Raw genomic sequence first — 22488 nt, forward strand, 5'->3', positions numbered from 1 at the left:
AAATCCAATCTTTCTGGAAATCATCAATGCTGAAATCTGTGGAGATCTCAGCTGGAAATTGGGTGGATTTTCAGAAGGATGTGCAGGCAGTGGGTCGGAAAGTGGATGTGTAACCTGTGTACGCTTATTTGGCCCAGAAATGGAGTCATGGTTAAAGATTTACAGCATGAAACACGCACACATACATACATGAATATAGAGAGAATTCAGCATCTGGTACATGTTATTGCATGTACTTATATTCTGAAATATGAATTTAAGTCTTTAATATATGTCTAAATGTCTAAAACGTGCTGCTAGAAGGTTGCTGGTTTTAGTCCTGGCTGGGCCAGTTGGCATTTCTATATGGAGTTTGCATGTTCTCCCCATGCTGGTGTCCAAACTCGGTCCTGGAGGGCCTGTATCCTGCAGATTTTAGGTCCAACTTGCCTCAACACACCTGCAAGGATGTTTCTAGAAAGCGTAGAAAAGCTTGATTAGCTAGCCCAGGTGTGTCTGATTGGGGTTGGAACTAAACTTTGCAGGACACCGCCCCTTCAGGACCGAGGTTTGGACATGCCTGCCTTAAGGTATTATTATAGACCTTTTTGGGATAAATTTGTACCTTTGGAAAAGGTACCACCCTAGTGACAGCTCATGTACCTTTATTTCTGAGAGTGTGGGAAACATCCATACACACTCATTTACACACATATACAACAGACAGTTTAGCTTATCCAATTGACCTATACCACATGTCTTTGGACTTGTGGGGAAAACCTGAGCACCCGGAGGAAACCCACACCAACATGGGGAGAACATGCTAACTTCACACAGAAATGCCAACTGACCCAGCTGAGGCTCGAACTAGCAACCTTCTTGCTGTAAGGCGATCAGGTTTACCACTGCGCCACTGTGACGCCCAACATAATTATATTAAATGGATTTGTTTAAATGTTGTTACACTTCAAATTAAATGATTTATGTATGAATATTAGTGTTAAACATAGAGGAAATCGTGTTTAAATCATTGTAAACATGTCATTAGTTTAGATCAGAAAAACGTTATCTATATATACTGCACGGAAATAACACCAACAAGCGCACATACATGTAATCTCACTGTTTCTCTACTGTTATTTTGTTTGTAATTGGTGCACAAAGTTGAATCATCCTAGCGGAAATGTTGTGTTTGAAGTTCTCTCCAGAGTGCAATCAGACTAAATGCGTTTTCATTCACTGAAATGAAGTCCTAGAAACAGCTGCAGTCTTAGCCGTGGATTTAATTGCTCAGAAATTATTTCCATAATGAAAAAAGACAGTGTTGCCTCAATAATAGAGGCAAAAATTGCAGAATATTGTGCTTTGGCCTTCCAGTGTACAGATTAGCTCCGCGGCGTGGGACTTTGCTTCTGTTGCAGCTGCTGGTTTCTCTATTAAGGCGTCCTACTAGTAAAAGCAGCCAACTTATCTTCCGCTAACAACATTGTGGCTTAGAGCTTTGTGTTCTTTATTTACAGACCTCCGTGCCGCCATTCACACCGTCTCCCACAGAGTGCCAGTCTACAGGGTTGGTGTCTAATTCGCCGGTGCTTTCCGGAAGCTACAGCAGCGGTATCTCATCTCTCAGTCGCTGCAGTGTTTCTGAAGCCTCTGGGACTGAGAACACACCCACTGACCACGTCCTCCCAAACTCCGCCTCTAGTGGCTCGGATGAGCTCATTCGCAGAGAAAACAAGACTCCGCCTCCTTACAGCATACATGAGCGCAACAATCCACGACGACAGGTTCCACTTCCTCCGAGTTTATCCCTTCCTCCAAACGTCGACGCACCGCCAATCCCACCCAAACCACACCAGATCCGAAGGCAAGACACTGAGCCCCGGCGACCCGAGCAGTTTCCCAGACCTCGACCCATTCCCAGGAAAGTCTCGCAGCTCTAACGCTGTGCCAATGCTCAGATTATAACCCCTCCTTTGCACTTTTACACGTAACCACCACTCTGGGTCTGTGATTGCAAACTGTATATTATATTTTAGAGTGAGAGACAAGGGGTATGATTGCATTTTGTGCACTTTTTAGGTCCGAAATTAGAGCTATGGCTTGTCAGTCTATCCCAGCTCCTCTAAACAGATCTTAGTACATTGGTATTTTCTCAGATTTTTCATAGATTTATCAGTGCTAGTGCGTATTTATAGTGGTCGATGATACAAAACGTTTTGCCTTAAGAGTCTTTTTATTAATGAGAAATGCACGATTACGTTGTACTTTTTATATAGACAAAAGGTGCTAGAAGTCCTCTGCATATTAATGTCAGCACAAATTGTTCAGGATTGCATTTTCCTTCAGGCCTATTCACGCTGAATGCAAGACAAAATGTGAGGTGAAATATTACCTTAACACGTTATAGAAGTCATTTTAGAGAAAAGGTACAGCCTTGTTAATCTGAGCTTTTGAGTTTATAAAGTGTGGGGGAGATCATATTTATTGTATTAATTTGCATTTTATTCAGTTCTTTGTGTATGAGGTGATAAAACCGTGCCTTTGCACAAATCCTCGTATTCCCTGAGATTTAATATTTATACACATTTGTTATATACGCACATGTTGTTATGTGGCTTGCATAAATTGGGTTTATGTCTGTAGTGGCTCACAAACTGGAACTGTTTACACTTTCATCACTTTTGTTTTCAACAGTGTTCCAGTTTTCATTTACCCAATTCATTTTCAAATATACAGTTTAAAGTCAGAATTATTAAATCCCGTGAATTATTACACCCCCCCCCCCCCCCTTGTTTTTTTTCCCCCAATTTTTGTTTAACGGAGAGCAGATTTCTTCAACACATTCCTTAACATAATAGTTTTAATAACTCATTTCTAAAAACTGGTTTATTTTATCTTTGCCATGATGACGGTAAATAATATTTTACTAGATATTTAGACACTTGTATACAGCTTAAAGTGACATTTAAAGGCTTAACTTGGTTAATTAGGTTAACTAGACAGGTTAGAGTAATTAGGCAAGTTATTGTGCAACGATGGTTTGTTCTGTTGAAACAAAATAGCTTAAAGAGGCTAATGATTTTGACCTTAAAATGTTTTTTAAAAAATCAAAAACTGCTTTTATTTTTGGCAAAATAAAACAAATAAGACTTTCTCCAGAAGAAAAAATATTATCAGACATACTGTGAAAATTTCTTTGCACTGTTAAACATCGTTTGAGAAATATTTAAAAAAGGAAAAAAATGTAAAAAGGGGGCTAATAATTCTGACTTTAACTGTATATGTAAACGTTTTGTCTTTTTCAGAACACATCTGTCGCACTTTCTTCTCCTACAGTATGTCCAGTGCCAGTACACCAGTTAAATAATTGCTCCAAATGCCACCAGTGAGCTGGACTATGCACAATCTGCGGTTGAAGAAAGAGGCTTATATGTCATTTCTCAGTCAGTTTTCGCTCGGTGTGAATAGACCTTTAGAAAACCTGCTGCTTTCTTAAAACCAAGTCTCTACTCTTATTGCTAAAAAATCCGCACACAAAGAGCTCTCATTGGTAAGATAAGTGTATTGAGAATTGTAAGTGTAATCAGAAGTTATACCTCCGATCCATATGTGTAATTTGAGCTCAGTCGTGGGCGAGTCTATACAGGCTTTCTGAGCATTGATAGTTTCTTTAAGTTTGGAGTTCGAGGTCTGGATGATTAGAATCTGTGTGGGTGGTCCCAGAAATTCCCAACAAGGGTTTCCATACAGAGCACTTGCCTACGCAATGTAAATGGATAGAGACTTTCATGGAGTTTTGCCAAGTGTTGTGCCAAAGGAACAGGTGGGCTGTAAGGAAAATGGATGTCTTCAACCCGGAAATGCTTTATTAGGATGCAAATGGAGCGTTAGACATCCACTGTAATAGACTTCACTGTTAAGGACTTATGGTGCACCGGATCACTTTACAGCACTGCGTTACTGTACTGCTGCTGGTCGTCTGAAAGATAGTGAGACAAAGTCATATAGTCTGGTAATAGAGCTTCATATGAAAGGTACTTGATCTACCTAGGGCATTACAGAGACTGGAGCTGCCTTTGGGCAATAAGGGCTGCCATTCCTGTTCACGTTTAATCAGAGCTGATGCATTCCATTCGAATTTGGATTGGCACCTCTGGACTACACCTTCCACAACCTCATTCACCTGTACAAAGCACAGGTCGAGTGAACATCTATATAACCTGTTTGAGTAACGACAACACATGCCTAAACATGCATAAATGCATCTGCAGATGCCACACATGGTGCATAATAGTGTCAAATCTGCAGAAGTGTTGAGGAATGTTTGTGCATTTGCATGCTAAGTTCGTTAGTTGCCAACTTTGCGATTCTGTTAGGCCCTTCGAATGAAATTCTGCCAAATATAAAAGCAGAGGCCAGGAAAATGTGATTGTCTAACGCAGTACAATGTCCTTGTTTATTTTATATGTCTTATTAATTCTCAAATTAACTAGAGTTTGATTTCTTTCTCCTTTTAATGGTCACATTTTATGAGACTCGGATCTGTTTGCGAATGCCAGACGATGATGACATTCAAGAAAAAATCAGAACTGTAAATGAAATAACGAGATTGTTGTAATTACGCCAAATGCAATATCCTGTCTATTGTACATAACGTGTTTTGAACATGAGAAGAATAGCTATAACAAATTTACAGCTTTGAATGTTTGAACAGCAAATTGAGATGATAAATGTCAAATATTTATGTATTTTGCGAGCGTAGGGAAAATGAGGTCGAGAAAGCGCCTAACACATTTACATTCTAATGACTTCCTGTCTAATAAACATTTCCAGCGAGAACGTTTCGATTCAACAGCTCATTGCATTCTTTTCTCTAAAAGGTTACCGCATGTTTGTATACAATACAACCAACTGCTTTATTCTGTGCAAGTTAACTGTCTAAATATGCCGACAAACCAAGTTGCATATATTCTATAGGAGTCTTGATTTGTAGATGGATCTAATGTATGTATATGCAGTGTGTGTATTTTACAGATTAAGCTCAATGACAGCCCATTGGACCTCTAATAAGGATCATAACGGCGGAAAAAAGCAGGAATCTCATTGTCATTCCTCCAGGTGCAGTGAGTCGGTTGCATTATTCATGGGTTTGTCTCTGTTCAGTAAGACATGTATTTGCACACGTAATGCAGGCTTGCTGTGGTGGGACGTTTGAAGACTCCTCACTGTCATGGCAAGTTTGTTCCCAGCCTGAGACGTAAAAAACCGAGGATTTTTCCAAGGAAATTCGCAGTTTACTTAAAAGGTAAGGTGGTAATTGTAATTGGGAAGCCTTCCGGATGAGGGGAATATGACGGGCTCAAGCAAGAGTAAATAATCCAAGCCTTTGCTGCTCCATCCTTTTTATGATTCTTTTAAAACGTTCACAAACTGTTCCCGTTAAAGTGTACCTCATTTAAATGCAAAACATCCAGAGAATTGCAAATTTATGGGTACGGTCAAAGGCTGGGGAAGGAGAAATACGGGTCTTAACGTTGCCTTACCTTGGTTGAGCTCTTCATAGCACAAGCTCAAGGTGTTTTTCTGCTTCAGCAAACTATAAAAGAACACAGAGTTTCCATCTGGGACTGAGGTTCATCGGCAGAGACTGAGATTTCAAACAGCTCATGGATAATAGATTTCCTGTTTCATCCCTCTGATTTCCTCTTTCACTGCTGTTATGCTTTCGGCTGATTGGGATTTGCCCATTGGCTTTACCCACCTTATCTTTCTCTGTTGTTTTGTTGCTTTCTGTGTTATAACCTCGTCGAGGACTCTTGCAGGTGTCTTATGGGGATTTCCACTGAACATCAAACAAAGGTTTGATGTTGCCAACCGTATCTCACAAACTATTCTCGGTGCGAGAACTTCAGATTGGTTTTGACTGCTGTCCACACCAGAGGTAAGTGGTGGTACTCCTGTTGATGATGATGGACGCATCAATGATCATAAATGATGAAAAAGCTTGTATGGTGTATTTTGTGTATAACAGCACAAAAGTTTAATCCATCCTAGAGCACCTCCACACTTTAGCCAGAATACATTTTAAAGCATCAATGGTTTCCTACCCACAAAAAAGGATTGTTCCAGAAGGTAAGCTTAAAGTTTTGGCCAAAATGTAAAGGCGGGTGGGAAGAATCAATAGCGGTGTGAGTTGCCCCAAGATGATAGACAAATTGAGAGAGTACTGCAGCATACCAAACAGGATAAATCCATCTTGGGCACAACAGAGTGAGACCAGTCATGACCACTATATTAAAAGGTTGTTCCAAAAATACTTCGTCACTTCAGAATAAAAGGACGCTTTTCACTTATTTGATTCATCGGTCCCTAAAATCCAATCCAAATTAAATGTATGTTTAGTCTCTCCACCACCTAATAAGATGTTAAATTGTAGGTGCTGAATGGGGCTCTGTTCCAAGACATAGGGCCTACTCACACTATGCCACCCGTACCATGCCCAGGCCCGTTTCCTGGATCGTTTGAGAAGTGTGAGTGCGCTGAATCGGGCTCAAGCACGGTTCACTTGGCTGGCCCTGGCCCGGTTGGAAGAGGTGTTTCTGAGCGCGGTTCACTTGGGCTGAAACTGAAAGCGAGACGTGACTTTTAAGGGGCTGTTTCATATGGATTTATTAATCATTCTTACTGTTCAGTGAACGCAAACTGCCGTAGTTTATTAAAGACGAGAATTCCTCACAGCACGACAGCTGTGCGGCTTCAGCAGACCTCATTCCTGCAGCACGAGAGCTTTATGATTGTTTATGAGCGCCAAAAGTGGCGGATCTGTTCGGCGAAATATCTGACTGCGTGTCCCCGCATCCCTAAGGACTGTTTGGCAAAATATTTGACTGCATGTCACTGCATAACAAACGACTGAAACGATATAACTAAATAAATCTCCACTGTGCTGCTGAGTGAGAGAGCGCTTCTCACTGGACAGCACAGCAGCGATGACGCAAGCGTGCCGAGGCCCATTTGTGGTGTGAGTGCGGGCCGTCGGGGGAGACGGGAGGGGGGACAAGCGTGCTTTGGCCCGGTTCGAGGCAACTGTACCTAGTGTGAGTACGGCCATAGATAGCTGCCTACATAGGCAACATTTTAAAAAAAAATGGATGTGCTACCAACAAAATGTTTGTTCCAGTAATTAAACTGCAATATTTTGGCCAAAACATTAGGTAGCATGGGAAAACCTTGCCAGCATGCACCGAATATAGTCAGAAAACAGCAGCATTTCAAATCTGCCTTTGGCAAAACAGAGTGAGAATAATCATGGATGCCATATTAAAGGGTTTTGTTCCAAAACTTATTTTGCTTTTTCAGAAAGTTATGCTTAACCTCAACAACCTAATATGATGTTATGTAAGTGCTGAGTTTAACTCAACTTTGTCACCTGCACAACTAGACAACATTTTCATGCATCAAAGCTGTCAGTGATTCAAATGATAAGCTACAATTTGGTGCCCAAAACCTGAGGCAGCGTGCATCCCCCAAGGGAAATAATCCATGAATGCACTGTTTTGTTTACCAAGTCAGTGAATGAATTAATAAAATAGCTGTGTGCTGACATTCCCCAAGTGCTTCCTTCCCCTCAGGAATATCCCCTCTGCCAAGTCTGTTACACTTTATCAAGACCAAAGATGTTCTAATATGCCGACCATTGACCCCATGATTTTGATAGAGGGAGCAAGTCCTCATGTGAAGTTCAAGTTGCTCTGGAAGGACATACAAGTTTGCACTGTAGCACAGCCAATACTGCTGCATCCAAGCAGGATAAATCTGCCGCCTTTGGCGTGAGAACAATCATGGCAGGGATTTTTGGTCATTTCAAACTGAAGTGCTTGGGCCACTTCAAATGGGCCTAGTGATTCATTTCGTGAGTCGTGAATACTTTTTCACAGCCATGCGTTTTCCTTTTTAAAGAAACTTTAGCTTTTTATTTTATTTTTCGGTCCTCTGCACCCTTCATCTTTTCAAAGCTCTCTCTCTCTATCTGAAGGTTAAACCCTTCAGGGATTAGGGCATGGGGATGAGCAATTCAAGATGGCACACACTTAAATTGATTATTATTTTTTTCTTTATCAGCTTTACTTGATGACTAAGTGCTTCAAATCGGTCACTTCCAAGGTTCTGTTGTAGTTAGGATGCTATCTGTGTAGGCAGCCCCCCTATGATTTGGACCATGTCCAGCAGCCTTTATGTGATCTTAACAGGTGCATTCTGCTAGTTTGACAGACTCCTGAGAGACAGGAAGGACATCTGAGAAATCTGCTGACCAGGCCGTGACATTGAAGCACTTGAGCGAACTGCCCATCATCAGCCTGAGTGGAGCGCCACGGCAATGTGGCCACTTGCGGTGAGGATTGGGAAATTACAATAGAACGAGGATAAAATGAAGCACTTGAGTCGCAGTGTGATCTGTATGCCAATACTCACCTAGGGGTAAATTAAACATCCATCCATTAATCCTTCCCTCTGTTTTGCATGCAAATGAATTTGCATGGCCCAAGCTGCATAAAACCACCAAATCTTTGATGCCAACTTTTCCACCACATTATTGTGCACTCGTATCTAGCAGTTGGTGTTGTTGCTTTAAGTGTTGGTCTGCACTTGACTGTCAGCTGTGGGTGGTTGTGGGAAGAGAATGGTAAAGGTTGGAGCTGTTCGCCTTGGGCGGCTCATATGCAACTGTGACGGCGTATATGCACTTGTCAGTGACCCTTACTCTTAACAGCACGTCCTCCATGGTCATGCTGGCACATGATTGTTATTTCAGCAGCAGGATTCTTAGCTCAGTCTTTTTATTCCTTTCCAACTGTTTTCTGCAATCATTCTCTCGCCTCTGCGTCTGGGCCATGAAGGAGTCACTTCTACCCTTTACTACAGCATGAATGCATTCGTGGTATGGATTACTATACCATAAAGACTAAAGAAGAGTAGACTACTTGGTGTGCTTGGATCGAGGGTTAATTTAGTATTGATTAAAACCATGCTCACCTTGTGTGACTCTTGGCCACTATTAGTGTCGTCCGAGACAATCAGAAAATCCTTGAAATTTTTTTTTTTTTTTTTTTTTTTTTTTTTTTTAAGTATGTCATTGCCATAAACAAAAATCTGTAGTCCTTTATTGCTGGTTTGACATGTTCACCGGCAGCTGATCAAATTCTTCCACTGTGAAGTTCTGCCAGTGTCTCATACTTTAGGATACAGTCTTGCTGTATGACTACTCTTAAGACGGTCATCCAATGCAGCTTCAGCCGGCTTCAGGGAAAACAGTTGTTTGCAGTACAGCAATAACCGAACTCTGAGATCTAATTGGTATGACTTCTGTTGACTTGTTTAATTTTGATTGATGACTCAACTCTTGATGAGTCTTCTTGTATCCGACTGCTGATATTAAGAGAACAGATCCTACATTGTGACATGGGAATCATATTCAAGCTACAACCATAAGGGCCTAATAAAATCCACACAATGTGTGAGCCCAGCTTCATTTTAGATCAACAGTGACCATGTAGCACAAGCATGTTTTGCTTAAATGGACGTATCTTCCAACAGTGATGTTGGTTGGAGTTGCTGACATTGACTTGATTACTCTGTGGGCATTACCGTGGTGCAGAGTAGCCGTGTTTGCGAGCGCCTTGGAGAGCCACCTACACTACTCCTATTGATTTTCTGCTCATGTTTGTCCATGTTGTGTGGTCCAATCCTGGCACATCAGTGGCCCTTTTTCCCGTCTTCATCCTCGTGAGCTTTTTATCCTTGTAAATTCCACCCGGCAGCTGTGTGACTGCGGCGGCTGCACCTGAGCCGTATTGTTCTTTTCTCGAATTCTCTGGGTAATTAGAGGATAGTCTTGTCTGTATTGAGTCAATACTGCCTCTGTTTTCCCTCACACTTGAATACAGGAGGTGTGGAAGCACTGAAGCTGACTTATAATTACACAGGCAGTCAGCGAGGAACTGCAAACGCGTCTGTGGAAGATTCCTCTTCTTAATTAAGCGCACATCAGCCTAAATCAATCGGTTCTGCACTGCCTCTATCCCGCTCCGGCTCCCCCGATGTGACCGTTAGATCGATACCGTATTCACACGAGGCGACTCCATCCATCCTCCCTGTCGTTTGTCTGACTGCCGAGGACAATGCCGCCTTGTAACTTGATGTCATTTGTGTTGATATCAATTTGCCATTGGCAGGCCTCCTAGGGCACGGAAGAGCAAATGAGACAATCTTGCTGTGAAGAGCTTTCATTAGTGTGCACGACTGTAGAGCGCATCCCTAAAACGCCTTTTTATTTTAAGCTTAATGATCTTTCTCAGTAAATTACCCAAATAGCAGACACTGAATAAATGGCCTCGTCTATGATTATTATGACTTGTTTTTCTCTCTCTTAAACTTTTTTGTGTGCTATCTCAACGGCAGTTTTTCCCTCACTCATGTCTTATTGTTGAGTATAAATTTAGCACTCCGGGATGGCATTTTCAATTTTAAAGCAAGGAATTCAGGTCTTAAGAACGAACGTATCTGCAATTGTAAATACAATATGGTAGTGCTACTTGGCTAGCATGCTAGTTCAACCTTAACAGCACTGAAATGACATGCACTGGAGATGAACACGTTTGCTTAAAGGTCAAATCTGTGTACTATTGGTTTTGGCCTTCACATTGGGGTGGTTAGCTGACAGCTGGTAGGCTAGTTGATTATGGATGACAAATAATCACGTTTCATATTGGAATTTTTTTCTAAATGTCAATGCCAATCATTAATATAGTTAACTGTCTTTTGGAGGAGTAGTTAAATTGAGGTCCTGACTCTCTGTGATCATTAAAAATCCCATGGCACTTCTTGTAAACAGTAGAGGTTTAACCCCAGTCTCCAGGCCAATGTCCCTAATCTGCCCTTACCATCATGGCCTCCCAATCATCGATATCCACCGAATTGGCTGTATCACTAGCTATGTTTCCATCCACTTTTTTTAATTCGCATTTTAGATATGGAAACGGTTGATGGAAACACCATGTTGCACGTAAATTTTGAAAATATGCAGAAAAAACGTATGCGCATAACTGAGTAGGATAAACTTTTTATACGATAAGAAAAGATGCGCATAAACTACGATGGAAACACGTTTACTGCACAAATTTCAGTATGCGCATTAAAAAAGGTCATGTGATTTTGTGATGAGAGATCATGTGATGATGAAAATGTGTGTAAATGGACAAACCAGCTGGCTGAGCACACTGTAAACCATCTCAAATGTTGTTTTGGTCTGTCTAAAATGCTGTAATCATTTCAGTATTAGTGTTATTGTATTATTAATGACCTCCAGAATCAAGAGCGTCTGTGCTCCGCGTCTGACACCTTCAAACGCCACCGCATGTTCACTGTGTCAGGATTGCCTTCTGAGGTGCAAGTCATTTATTAGATGAAGAAAAGATTGACGCAGCTTCTCCTATCACAGCAAGCTCCCTTTTTACTGTTGATATGTGACACCAGTTAATCAGGAAGTGACGATTTTGTTCGCTTTGACTCGTTGGATGGAAACGCTGCTTTATTCGCACATCTTTTATGCTATAATCCAGTTTTGCGCATAAAGTTCATTCGCATTTTTGGATGGAAACATAGCTACAGTCTCTCCACTCCACTTTTAGCTGGTGTGTGGTGAACGCTCTGGCGGCGTTGTCCTGTGGCTGCCGTCGCATCGTCCGAGTGGATGCTGCACATGGTGGTGTGAAGAGACCCCCCCTCATGATTGTGAAGCATTTTGGGTGTATGACCCTACAAAATAAATGTGCTATTTATAAATACACATTACATTACATTAAGCTGATTGGCTCCTTTATTTTAGCATTAACAATAAACATGACATTGTTTTGAAGGTCACCTAGCCTACCTAGCATTTTCCCTAAATAACAGCTGTAAATGTGAACAGTTCACTTAAATCTAGTTCATCCTAGACAGCACTGAAATTAACACATTGTTTAAAAGGCGACATTTATTTTCGGACATTTATTGAATGACAGCAACGCTATATTTTGTGATTCACAAGCTTTTTCAGTTTATTTACAATTATGAATTGCATTATGGGATGTTGATCTCTGCTCTTTCGACTTTTTATGTTAAAAATTCAACTCTGCAGTAAACAAAGTGACTTGTATTTAAATTTAGTAGTTTGTAATAATATATACATACTAATATATAGAGAAGTAAGTCTGTAAAATAACAGAAAATGTACTGGCAGCTTATTGCAAGGTGTTTGAACTATAATATACAACACAATACAGTTATAACAGTGTAATTGTGGACATGAGCGGTTAACTAGTAGCCTATTTCATAGTTCCTTCTAATGGCAGTGGAAATGATGAATATCTAAGTACAGGTTTTGGGCTGCCAGGTCACTCACCCTCTCCATCTGTCTTTATATGGGGGAAAAGCCTCCACCACAGAGCCCTGCCAGGCACCAGCTGCCGAAACTCTTCCCGCTGACCACCACCAACTGCGCCCTTTGAAATATTTACTCCACGCTGCGTTATAATTGAGTTTTTTTATTAGGAGCTGCTGTGATGCTTCGTGCTGGTAGTGGTGTTGCTTTTAGTTCATAAGCAACTTTGAACTTTAGCTACTCCTTTTTAACCAAAACCATTAACTCATTTATTTTTTTAATCCAGGATTGAAGTGCATTTCAAAATGTTTAGCAAAAAGCATCAATGTCCCAAACAGCCTCATAAAAAATAACAACAAATAATAGCTTGACTTCTAGTTGATCATTTGGTATCAGAAGAGGCTTATATGTAAGGCAAAGGCCTCTAGATTACGCTTATTTTAGCAAAATAAAACATGATCATGCCTTGATTTTTAATGATTTAAATAGGACAGTAAGGTCTGACTTTGCTCAGACAAAAGTCTTGTCACTTAACAGAAATAATGTACAGTTTGTAATGTATTGGGCAGCACAAATGTCTTAATACCTCAGACTGTTAGTGTTGCCATCTATTCTGCAGATCTCCATACTGAGTGTAACCCCAAACCATGATTTTTCCTTCACCAAACTTGACTGATTTCTGTGAGATTCATGAGTCGGATGCAAGAGAAAGCACTAGGTTAAGTATTAGGTTGTTTTCAATAATTACTAAATTATCATTTCAGTCATTTTTCACAATAAAATTAAACCTGTGTTCATTCTTGCTTCCTCTTTTCTCAGGAGTGACTCACAAGATGACTTGAAAGAACTGCATGCTGTTTTTCAGTCAGCCGCTCATGTTGTTCAAACACAAACAATGTCCCAACACTTCCCAGCCATTTACTCCCCTCTTTTTTTGTTCCAGGTATTCATGTATATCCTCAGACTGTGAGCCGTGTATGACACACAGAAGTCCTTTATAATATCTGATATTTTTGAGTGTTTTCATGTTGTAGTCTAAAGCTGTCCGGAGAGCTCTTCTGGCCTTGCCCGAGGCCTGATTCATCATTGAGAATGGGGCTTTTTTTTCACCTTCAGCACACTGGAGATCTTTCTCCCCACTCTGTTGGCTTTCATCAGGATCGGGTTGAAGATGCGGACAACATCTGAGAGGCTGGGAACATTCGCTGATTTCTTCGTCTCGAGAGCGTCAGCGCTTTTCTTGGTAAACAACATTACCTTGATGTTTCTCGGGGAAAAAAAGAAAACATTCAAACAGCTTGTCTTGAATTTAACAGCACTTAAAGGTAGACGTGGCCCCGCAGATGGTCTTAATGGCCCCAGACCAGTAGATATCTGCACCACAGCAGGAAGATTCAGTTTAAATATTGCTCAGAGCGTTTATTTTGCATTGCACCGCTGTGCCTTAAGCAGTTTTAGTTCGGCGCTTGCACAACAGCGTGCTTTGATCAGACTACAAAATGCATTGAACTGGCGGTGACCATTCAAAAGTGGTTGTATGACGATCAGATTATGCTAGCTCCGTGCGTTTGAGGATGTGGCAATAGTATCTTGCTGCAGACTTGCACATGCAGGCTCAGGCACATACACTCAATAGACCAAGTGACATTACTGTGAGGGGTAAGATTAGGATTGCATGCAGTCTCTTTTATATTTATGCATGTATTATTATTATTATTATGCGGATTGAAGCCAGACCCACTTCACATTTGGATCTGCTGAAGTTAAGACTGATCAACACAATGATCAATACCTCTAGTGTAAATTTCTGTGGTCACTGAAGATGTTGAAGAACTTTCCGAGGTTACAATCACATACCATACCAAATGGCTTATCAGGGATATGCACTCAAATCTTTCTGCAACTATTTCTATCAGATCAACACAATGGTGAGAAACAGCAGAAATGCCACCTCTCCTGGAAGCTCTAGGAGTCGCATGTATATTCCTGATGGCTCCCTGCAAATAAGATTCAATATACTGGAAATAATGGATGCAACAGAGACAGCGCTACTAGGAAAATCCCCTCTGAAGTGAGAGTATAATCACATGGAGTGATGTAGTAAGCCTTGATTTACACCAAAAGTGTAGTAAAGTACCCCTAGTGTGAATCCCTGTGGTCACTGAAGATGGTAAAGAGTTTTCCGAGGCTACAGTCACATATCTTACTTGATAGCTTGTTAGGAATATGCACTCAATTCAATCCACCACACAATTTCTGTTAGGTGAAGATGTGCTGGTTGAAATAGTTAAAGTTCAGACTGATCAACCCGACGGTGATAAACGGCAAAAATGCCACCTCTCCTTGAAGCGCTGGGAGTCTCCTGAGTATTCCCAATGGCTCCTTGCAAATTAGATACAATATCCCACAATTAATGGATGTAACAGCGAAAACACTACCAGAAAAAAAACGCCTCTAAAGTGAGAGTATAATCGCATGTAGTGATAATGTAAGCCTTGAATTACACCAATAGTGCAGTAAAGTACCTCTAGTGTAAATTGCTGTGGTCACTGAAGCTGTTCTGCGGCTACAATCACATATCGTACCTGATCGCTTGTCAGGAATATGCACTCAAACCTTTACACCACAATTTCTATTAGATCAAGATGTGCTGGTTGCAGTTGTTGAGTATAAATACAATTTGAAGGACCTTACATTTATTTGGCTATTACATTTATACTGAAAAAGGCATTGAGTTTAAACGTTTGCGGTTTGCTGAAGAATATAAAGTAACGTTTGATCAAAACCATTTAAATGCATGCAGATCTCTACTACTTGACATAAGTTATCTAAAAGATCAACGCTCCTGACAAAGAATCAAGCAAGCCATACTATTGAGCTGCATACATTATACAACCTTGGCAAGTGTAGTGTAGTCGGATGATATTACAAGTTTGTGGAAACTTTAGCTGAGAATGCTAAGGGAAAAAGAACTGTTATAAATTACGTTTTACCTTGAAATGAGTTTTTGCAGGGCGGGATGTCTGGGAAAGGTGATTTAACGTGGCATGCTTGTTGATCATGCACAAACATCTCTGGGGTTTGCGGGGAATTATTTGGAAAAGAAAATATATTGCAGTTGTGTTGGAGGCAAAAAGTGCCTTGTTGATGGCAGTCTCTGGAAAGACAACCGTAACTCAAATAACTGTAGTCTGCAGGAGAGCATCTCTGAACACATACAACAACAGCTCAAACCTTGAAGAAGATGAACTCCAGAAGAAGAAAACACCGGAGAAACTCACTCCTGTCAGCTAATAAACACTAAACAACAAACTGAGGCTACAATTCACAGCAGCTCAACAAAGCTGAGAATGGAAGATTGGGAAAAAAGCTGGTCTGATCTGGTGAGTATGGATTTCTGCTCCAACATTTGGATATTTGGGTTCAAATTTGGTGGAAATAACATGGAAGCATGGCTCTGCCCTAATGTATATCGACTGTTCAGGCTGCTGCTGGTGTAATGGTGTAAGTGAGTTTTTCTTTGCACATTTTAGGCCCACCTAGATAACTTTTGATGTCATTTTTAAATGTAAATGTGCTTGACGGACCATAATCAAGTTAACAGAATTTTTTACACGCAATGCAGCTCATCAATATAAGTTTCAAAGCAGTGGACCAATCAGAAGTACTAGGAGGCGGGACAACCATTGGAAATTTCGGCCTAAGCCTGGTTTATACTTCTGCATCAAGTTATTGGCGTGACCCACGGCGAATGCAATGCGCGTAGCTGTGCATTCATACTTCTGCGCGCTGTTTATGTTACTCTGCAACACTTCCGAAACACTAGTTGGCCGTGAGGTGTTTTTATGTTCCTCTGTGTAGAGATTCTTCATTGGTGTTTGGTTTTTTCTTAACGCTTCCTTAATGTATAATAGGTTCAAACTCGCTCATTTTAAGGCAGGAACCGGACGTGCAACAACTTTAACTATGAGGTAAACACAAAACAAAACTTTCCATTCGGAGCTCCTTCACGGGACTCTACACTTGTAAACAATCGCTCCATCGGGCTCGCGCGTCCAAGCCGATCGATCACAGAGCTTGTGCTATGCGTTGTTGTGACATGTAGTTAAATTTTTTGAGTGGTGCACATCAGCGACAGCCACGCCGCGCCGTAGCATACGCGTGCGCTTGACGCAGAAGTTTAAATCAGCCTTTACAGGCACTCAGTAGCTATGTCTGGATATCCTCATGCTTTTTGCAGCCCTTTTCCCCCAAAACCATTCTGAAGTGTTGTGTCTCGCATTTTTAGAAGCAACAACACTTTTGAAGTGATGAATGAGCCCTAATGGTGTACGTTTTTCTCGGCACACTTTAACAATGTTAAATAAAACAAAAGGTAACACTTTATTTTGATGGTCCATTTGAGTATTAGTAGACTGTCTGCTTAATATCTGCTGATACTGCTCCTTCAACAGATATTTAACTGACTGTTGAGCATTGTTGATGACCAAGACCATCCCTTTATGACCATCCCATTGTGTCGTCTTCCAGCAGGTAAACGCAAAGCTCAGATCATCAGTTTGGTTTCCTGAACATGTCAATGAGTTCACTAAAGTCAAATGTCCTCCATAGATCCCTGTTCAATGGAGCATCACCTTTGGGATGTCCTGCATGGGGGAGATTTGCTTCATTTACAAATTTACATCAGCTGTCTGATGCCAATATGTCAATATGGACTACAAATGTTGAGCGGAGTGTTTCCAGAATCTGGATTCATGAAGGTAGAATAGGGTAAGTGTATTTGAATCTATATTTGAAGGTGTATATACAGTATGTGTAGCATTTGATTGTAAATGGCAATGTGTTATTGCAAGAGAAGTTAATTAAACAACTGAACCGTGACTAAATACAAACTTAATCGACAGCTCATTTTAACGCTTAAACCAAATACATTTGAGGATGTCAGGAGTGAACGCTTCTTCACTGTCTGCACAGAGACGATTCTGCTACCCTGCAATTATACTTCAATGTGTAGATTAGATGAATCAACTCACCTTGGCGTGATTGCTGTGCATTTGATAACTTTAACTGAATACCAAGTAGAGATTTTCAGACCAGATCTAGTCTGAAATGCATTTGAATTAAAAGGTTTCTTTATAGTTTTACAAGCTTATGCGGTTTAATAGATGTTTTAGCAACACTCTTATATAAGATTTTACCATTTATGACCATCAAAAGTAAATGAAAAAACAAACAAACCATGATCTGTGATGGCTGTTGACTAGAAATAAATACAAATAAATTCTAATTTATATAATTTAGATTATATATATATATATATATATATATATATATATATATATATATATATATATATATATATATATATATACACACACACACACACACACACACACACACATATATATATATATATATATATATATATATATATATTTATATATATATATATATATATATACATACATACATACATACATACAAATATATATATATATATATATATATATATATATATATATATATATATATATATATATATATATATATATATATTTACAAAAAATTGCCACATTTTCAAGGTATAAAACCAAAAGTTTACAAATCAAAATCATTCTGCAAACCATTTAAAAAAGCAAAAGGAAATGCATCTCTGTCTTTCCCTGCATCTGAGATCAATGCATGTGAATTGTTTCTCTGGGTTTTTCCTCTGTATTGAGGTGATTAACTTCACGCTGTGGATCCCGGCCCTTTTCTGCCTGAACAGATGAGGTGACGCGTCGTTCAGTGATTTCCGCAGGTCAGGATCTCAGACAGAGGGGTTTCCAATAAAATCAGGACTTACAAATGTTAATAAGAGCCGCGGTGCATCGATTGTGCTGTGAGATTTCCTCAGCTTCTGCCTAATGTGCAAATGATGCCTGCTTTCTGTGCTTTTACGAATGTAAGATGTTCAGTACAGCTGTAATGGCGTAAAGAGGGCATGTGGGAAACACTTTAGACTCCTTGTGTAATTAATGAATAGTTGGAGATTATTTATTTGAATAATCACCTTCTGTTTCTACTTCTAAATCTTTTTACACATTTGCACACGTTCACTCCATACTCCATCCGTTGCACACAATGACTCCATATCGCTAAAATGCTTCTTTGGGGCTTTTCCACACCATAACTCTCCAGGATGTGAGAGACTCTTCAGATGTTTGGCATTGGAGCGAGTGAACAAAGGTTTGACTATAGCAGTCGGCAATTTAAATTGACCCTGTAGAGCTCACGTCACACAGTTTTGGTAGAAACCAGAGAGTTGTGGTGCACATTTAATTCTGCAGTGAGTTGGGCAGCTGTGGTTATAATAAATGTTAGGATTCAAAATGAATGATCAAATTTTATGCTTCACTCAGGTGAGTGGGTTTGACAAACCACCTGAAGGAAACACACAATCATCTCTCTGACACTTTAACCGACACTTGCACCAGTTTTACACGTTTGCACACGTTCTTACAATCAATACATATCTCTAAAAATGCTTCTTCAGGGCTTCTCCACATCATAACTCTTACAGTCACACCATATCTCTATTAAATTATATAAAAAAACACTGTACATTTATGAAGTGGGCTTCATTTAGGTAAGTAGGCTTGACAAATCACCTGTAAAAACAATTCTATTCTCTTTACTTTAGCACTTAATTCTTTGAGCAGTAATGGCCTGTTCCCACTTACTGATACGGTACACTACGTTACGCTTTTATAGCTGTTTCCACTGTCAAATGGTACCAAAAAGCGAACCGTACCCCTTTTTGGCTATCCTTTCGAAAGGGTACCTAGCACAGCAAAAGGCAGAGCTAGACGCACATATCATGCACAAGCCAGGAGAATGAAAACGAAGGAAACACCATGTATAAAAACACAGCTAAGACATTACATCGTAATAATAATCACATATAATAACGAGCCATGGTTGACCCGAGCTTAAACAAACCTTGTCGTCGTTGAATATTGAACTTCTTGAGATGATGATAATAACGTGCTTATTGAAGTGTTTCTGACCTTTGAACCGTTCAGAAATGGACAAACGCGAGAGTGAAGGGTGAAACTGGAAAAAAAAAAAAGTTCAAATTCTATTTATTTATTTTTCCAACTGCTACAAGGCTGCACCAAGTGCTTTACAGAGAGTAAATAAACACATGATATGTGCATAAAAGAGTAAAAACAGCAATAGGCACATAATAGGAAGGAACATAGAAAGATTATCAATAAAAGAGCAAAATGAAATAAAAATAAATAATAATAATAATAAAATATTTTTTCCTAATTACAAGATGCCACCACAGTTGACCAACACTAAACACGATAGAGAACATGACCGTTTTGATCCCACTCCCAACGCCCACCCAACCCCCCCCCCCCCCTTCTAAAAGGGAAGGACTTATGCTTCAAAAGACCTAGAAAAAAATGCGTCTTTAATTTAGACTTAAAAATAGGGAGCGATTAGGGAGCGATTTTAGTTCTACTGGCAGAGAGTTCCAGTGGCGAGGACCTGCTATGGCAAAAGCACGTTCGCCCCTACTTTTGAGGTGGGCCTCAAAGGAGCAAATGATTCTTTCAGCCATCTAAAGCATGAGCAAACTGCCAGGTTTAACTATTATCATCACCTTTTGGACTGTTATGGACTCAATAAGGACTAAATGTATGCTGTGTGTAGTTTTTGTGTAATTGGTAACATATCGGAGACTGTAAGGGTCTGTATGTGTTTATATATGTTGCATTTATATATTTTATGTAACTGCAGACGTTACAGAGGCTATTTTGCATCAATGATCTGCAGTTATAATCAAATTGTTCATAGAAAAGCTAGTGATGAACATTTAAACACAAGTATGTGTGTGTATAAAGGATCTGTTTTGTGAGAAGAGCTTCTCATATGATATGTTAATGACCTGTACATTACTTTGAGATTTCCTCGAGCGAGAATGACATCAGTCATACACCACCAGTGGACACACAAGCCTGATAAAGGTGCCCTGTACCAACCCGTATCGTTTATTATTGCAGTTAACACTTCAATATTGTACCTTCAAGTGTCAGTGAAAACATGTCTCCCCGAAATAATCATAGAGGCTTAAAAATGTGTCATTGTGTTGTGATGAATCATGAAATTCAAGGTTATTCCTACACGTCAACGCTTTCTCTGTTCCCTCATCCGCCTGCTGGAGGACACATGCATTAAGAGATGTGATACAGTCTGGACAATTGAACACGTCGTCTTTCATTTGCCTGCTAAGAAACGAGTCCATATCATCACTGAGATGTTCTTCCGTGCGGTTGTTTATTGTTGCGCGACAGCTCCACTCGAGTGCATTATATTGCATTATACCAACGCACACCGAAGCCGACAGTGTTCATATGACAGAGCGCATTATATCATTATATCTCACGGCCTGTCTGTGCTAACACACACACACACACACGCGCACACACACAAAATCTGCATCTCCATTACTCCACTATTCCTAAAGCCCTGAAACCTGCATTAAAGTCCATTAATCGCAAGCGGAAAAAGCAACAAATCAGCCTGAATAAGATCATGACAGTGCGAATTCATAAATCAAACAATGCACCCAATCAGAAAAAAAGGCAGCTTGTTAAAAACAAACTGTCCCGTCTCTGATGAATAAATACATATGCAAACGGCTTTTCAATTTTTGTGACGTTAACTTACAAGAAAAACTGATTGATGAGTGAGTGAAAGCACTTAGCTGAATGCATTAGTTACATTTAGTCATTCAGTAGATGCCTTTGTCCAAAGCAACCTGAAGGTTTATTTATATACCACCTTTCCCAGACATTGAGTCACAACGTGCTTTACAATAAGAGAAAACAACTAAAAGAACACATGACTATAAAAGAAAACATGTTAAAACATATTAAAACTAATTCAAAATCCAAATATATATATATATATATATATATATATATATATATATATATATATATATATATATGCTTAATATAATCTCTAAAATCCAACATCTTAATCCTGTGCTGTTAATATATCTGTAATAGTGATTTGATGAAGTCCTCTGCAGTCCAAAAAAAAAGTCTTCTCCTTAGACTCACATTTTTACCTTCTTTAAAATCATTCCACAAACTTTTCCTCTTAAAAATCAATGTAGAAAATGCTTACAAAAGTCAGTCGATACCGTCTGGACCTGCTTATAATTCTCTCTGCACTTCCGTCTTGTTTCAAGGAATCTCTGTCAAAACTCTGCTCATTGTGTGTGCGGGTTTTGTTTGTTTATTCCGCAAATGATGAATTTTTAAGTGTGTTTTCTATTCATAAAGCTGTATAAATGTGTCTGTAATTTTCACCTTGAAGGTACTCCGTGCTTTGAGAAGGTGAATAAAATCTTCTAAAACTTTAAATTAGGGAAGACTGGTGTGTGTGTGAGAGACAGAGAATATAGCTTCAATTCACCCTAATATGGAAATATATATCTCCCATACGCTATGAAGGCAAAACAAACGTAATACACTGAGGGTTTATGAAACTGATCTGTGCAAGAAACTGAACATATTTTGTTCATTCATTTTCTTTTCGACTAAGACCTTTTATTAATCAGGGATTGTCACAGCAGAATGAACCGCTAACTTATCCAGCATATGCTTTATGCCCTTTCAGACGCAACCCAACACTGGGAAACACCCATACACTCCTGCATTCACACATGGCTGGTTCAGTTTTCACAAAACTGAACATTATTTACAACATTATTCTCTTTATTCCTGCAGACGCTCCTGAGTGAATTCACTGGTCGCGCTATTGAAAGTAGAGTCTTCATCTCTTGTAAGTCTGCATCATTTTACATCATTTATTAATAAGGGGTCTTTAAAGGTGCGTATTTAACATGCGCTTGATTATTAACATCATTTTAGACATGGATTTTAAATAAAAGGTTTTATTTAGTCATTTGTGAAATAAAATGGTTGATTGGTTGCTTTTACATTTGTATTTGTTTATTTGAATAATGCAGAAAAATGATCTTTTACCTACAGTATTGCTTTAATAATAATAAAAAAAGACTTATT

General features: G+C 39.6%; 1 protein-coding gene across 10 annotated transcripts in view; it reads left to right on the forward strand.

Moving 5' to 3' along the window:
• The window catches only part of dock4b (dedicator of cytokinesis 4b), a 158497-nt gene extending 155654 nt beyond the window's left edge, over positions 1-2843 (forward strand). For 9 of the 10 annotated variants that reach the window (XM_087247539.2, XM_087247543.2, XM_087247540.2 and 6 more), the window contains one exon: positions 1500-2843. In XM_087247539.2, coding sequence (XP_087103665.2) covers positions 1500-1922 — 423 coding nt within the window. In that variant the 3' untranslated portion in view covers positions 1923-2843. 10 annotated transcript variants of the gene reach the window in all.
• Positions 2844-22488: the final 19645 nt, after the last annotated feature.

The sequence above is a fragment of the Danio rerio genome, chromosome 4 (genome assembly GCF_052040795.2).
Source record: "Danio rerio strain M-AB ecotype USA chromosome 4, GRCz13ab, whole genome shotgun sequence".
In the NCBI taxonomy this organism is placed as follows: Eukaryota; Metazoa; Chordata; class Actinopteri; order Cypriniformes; family Danionidae; genus Danio; species Danio rerio.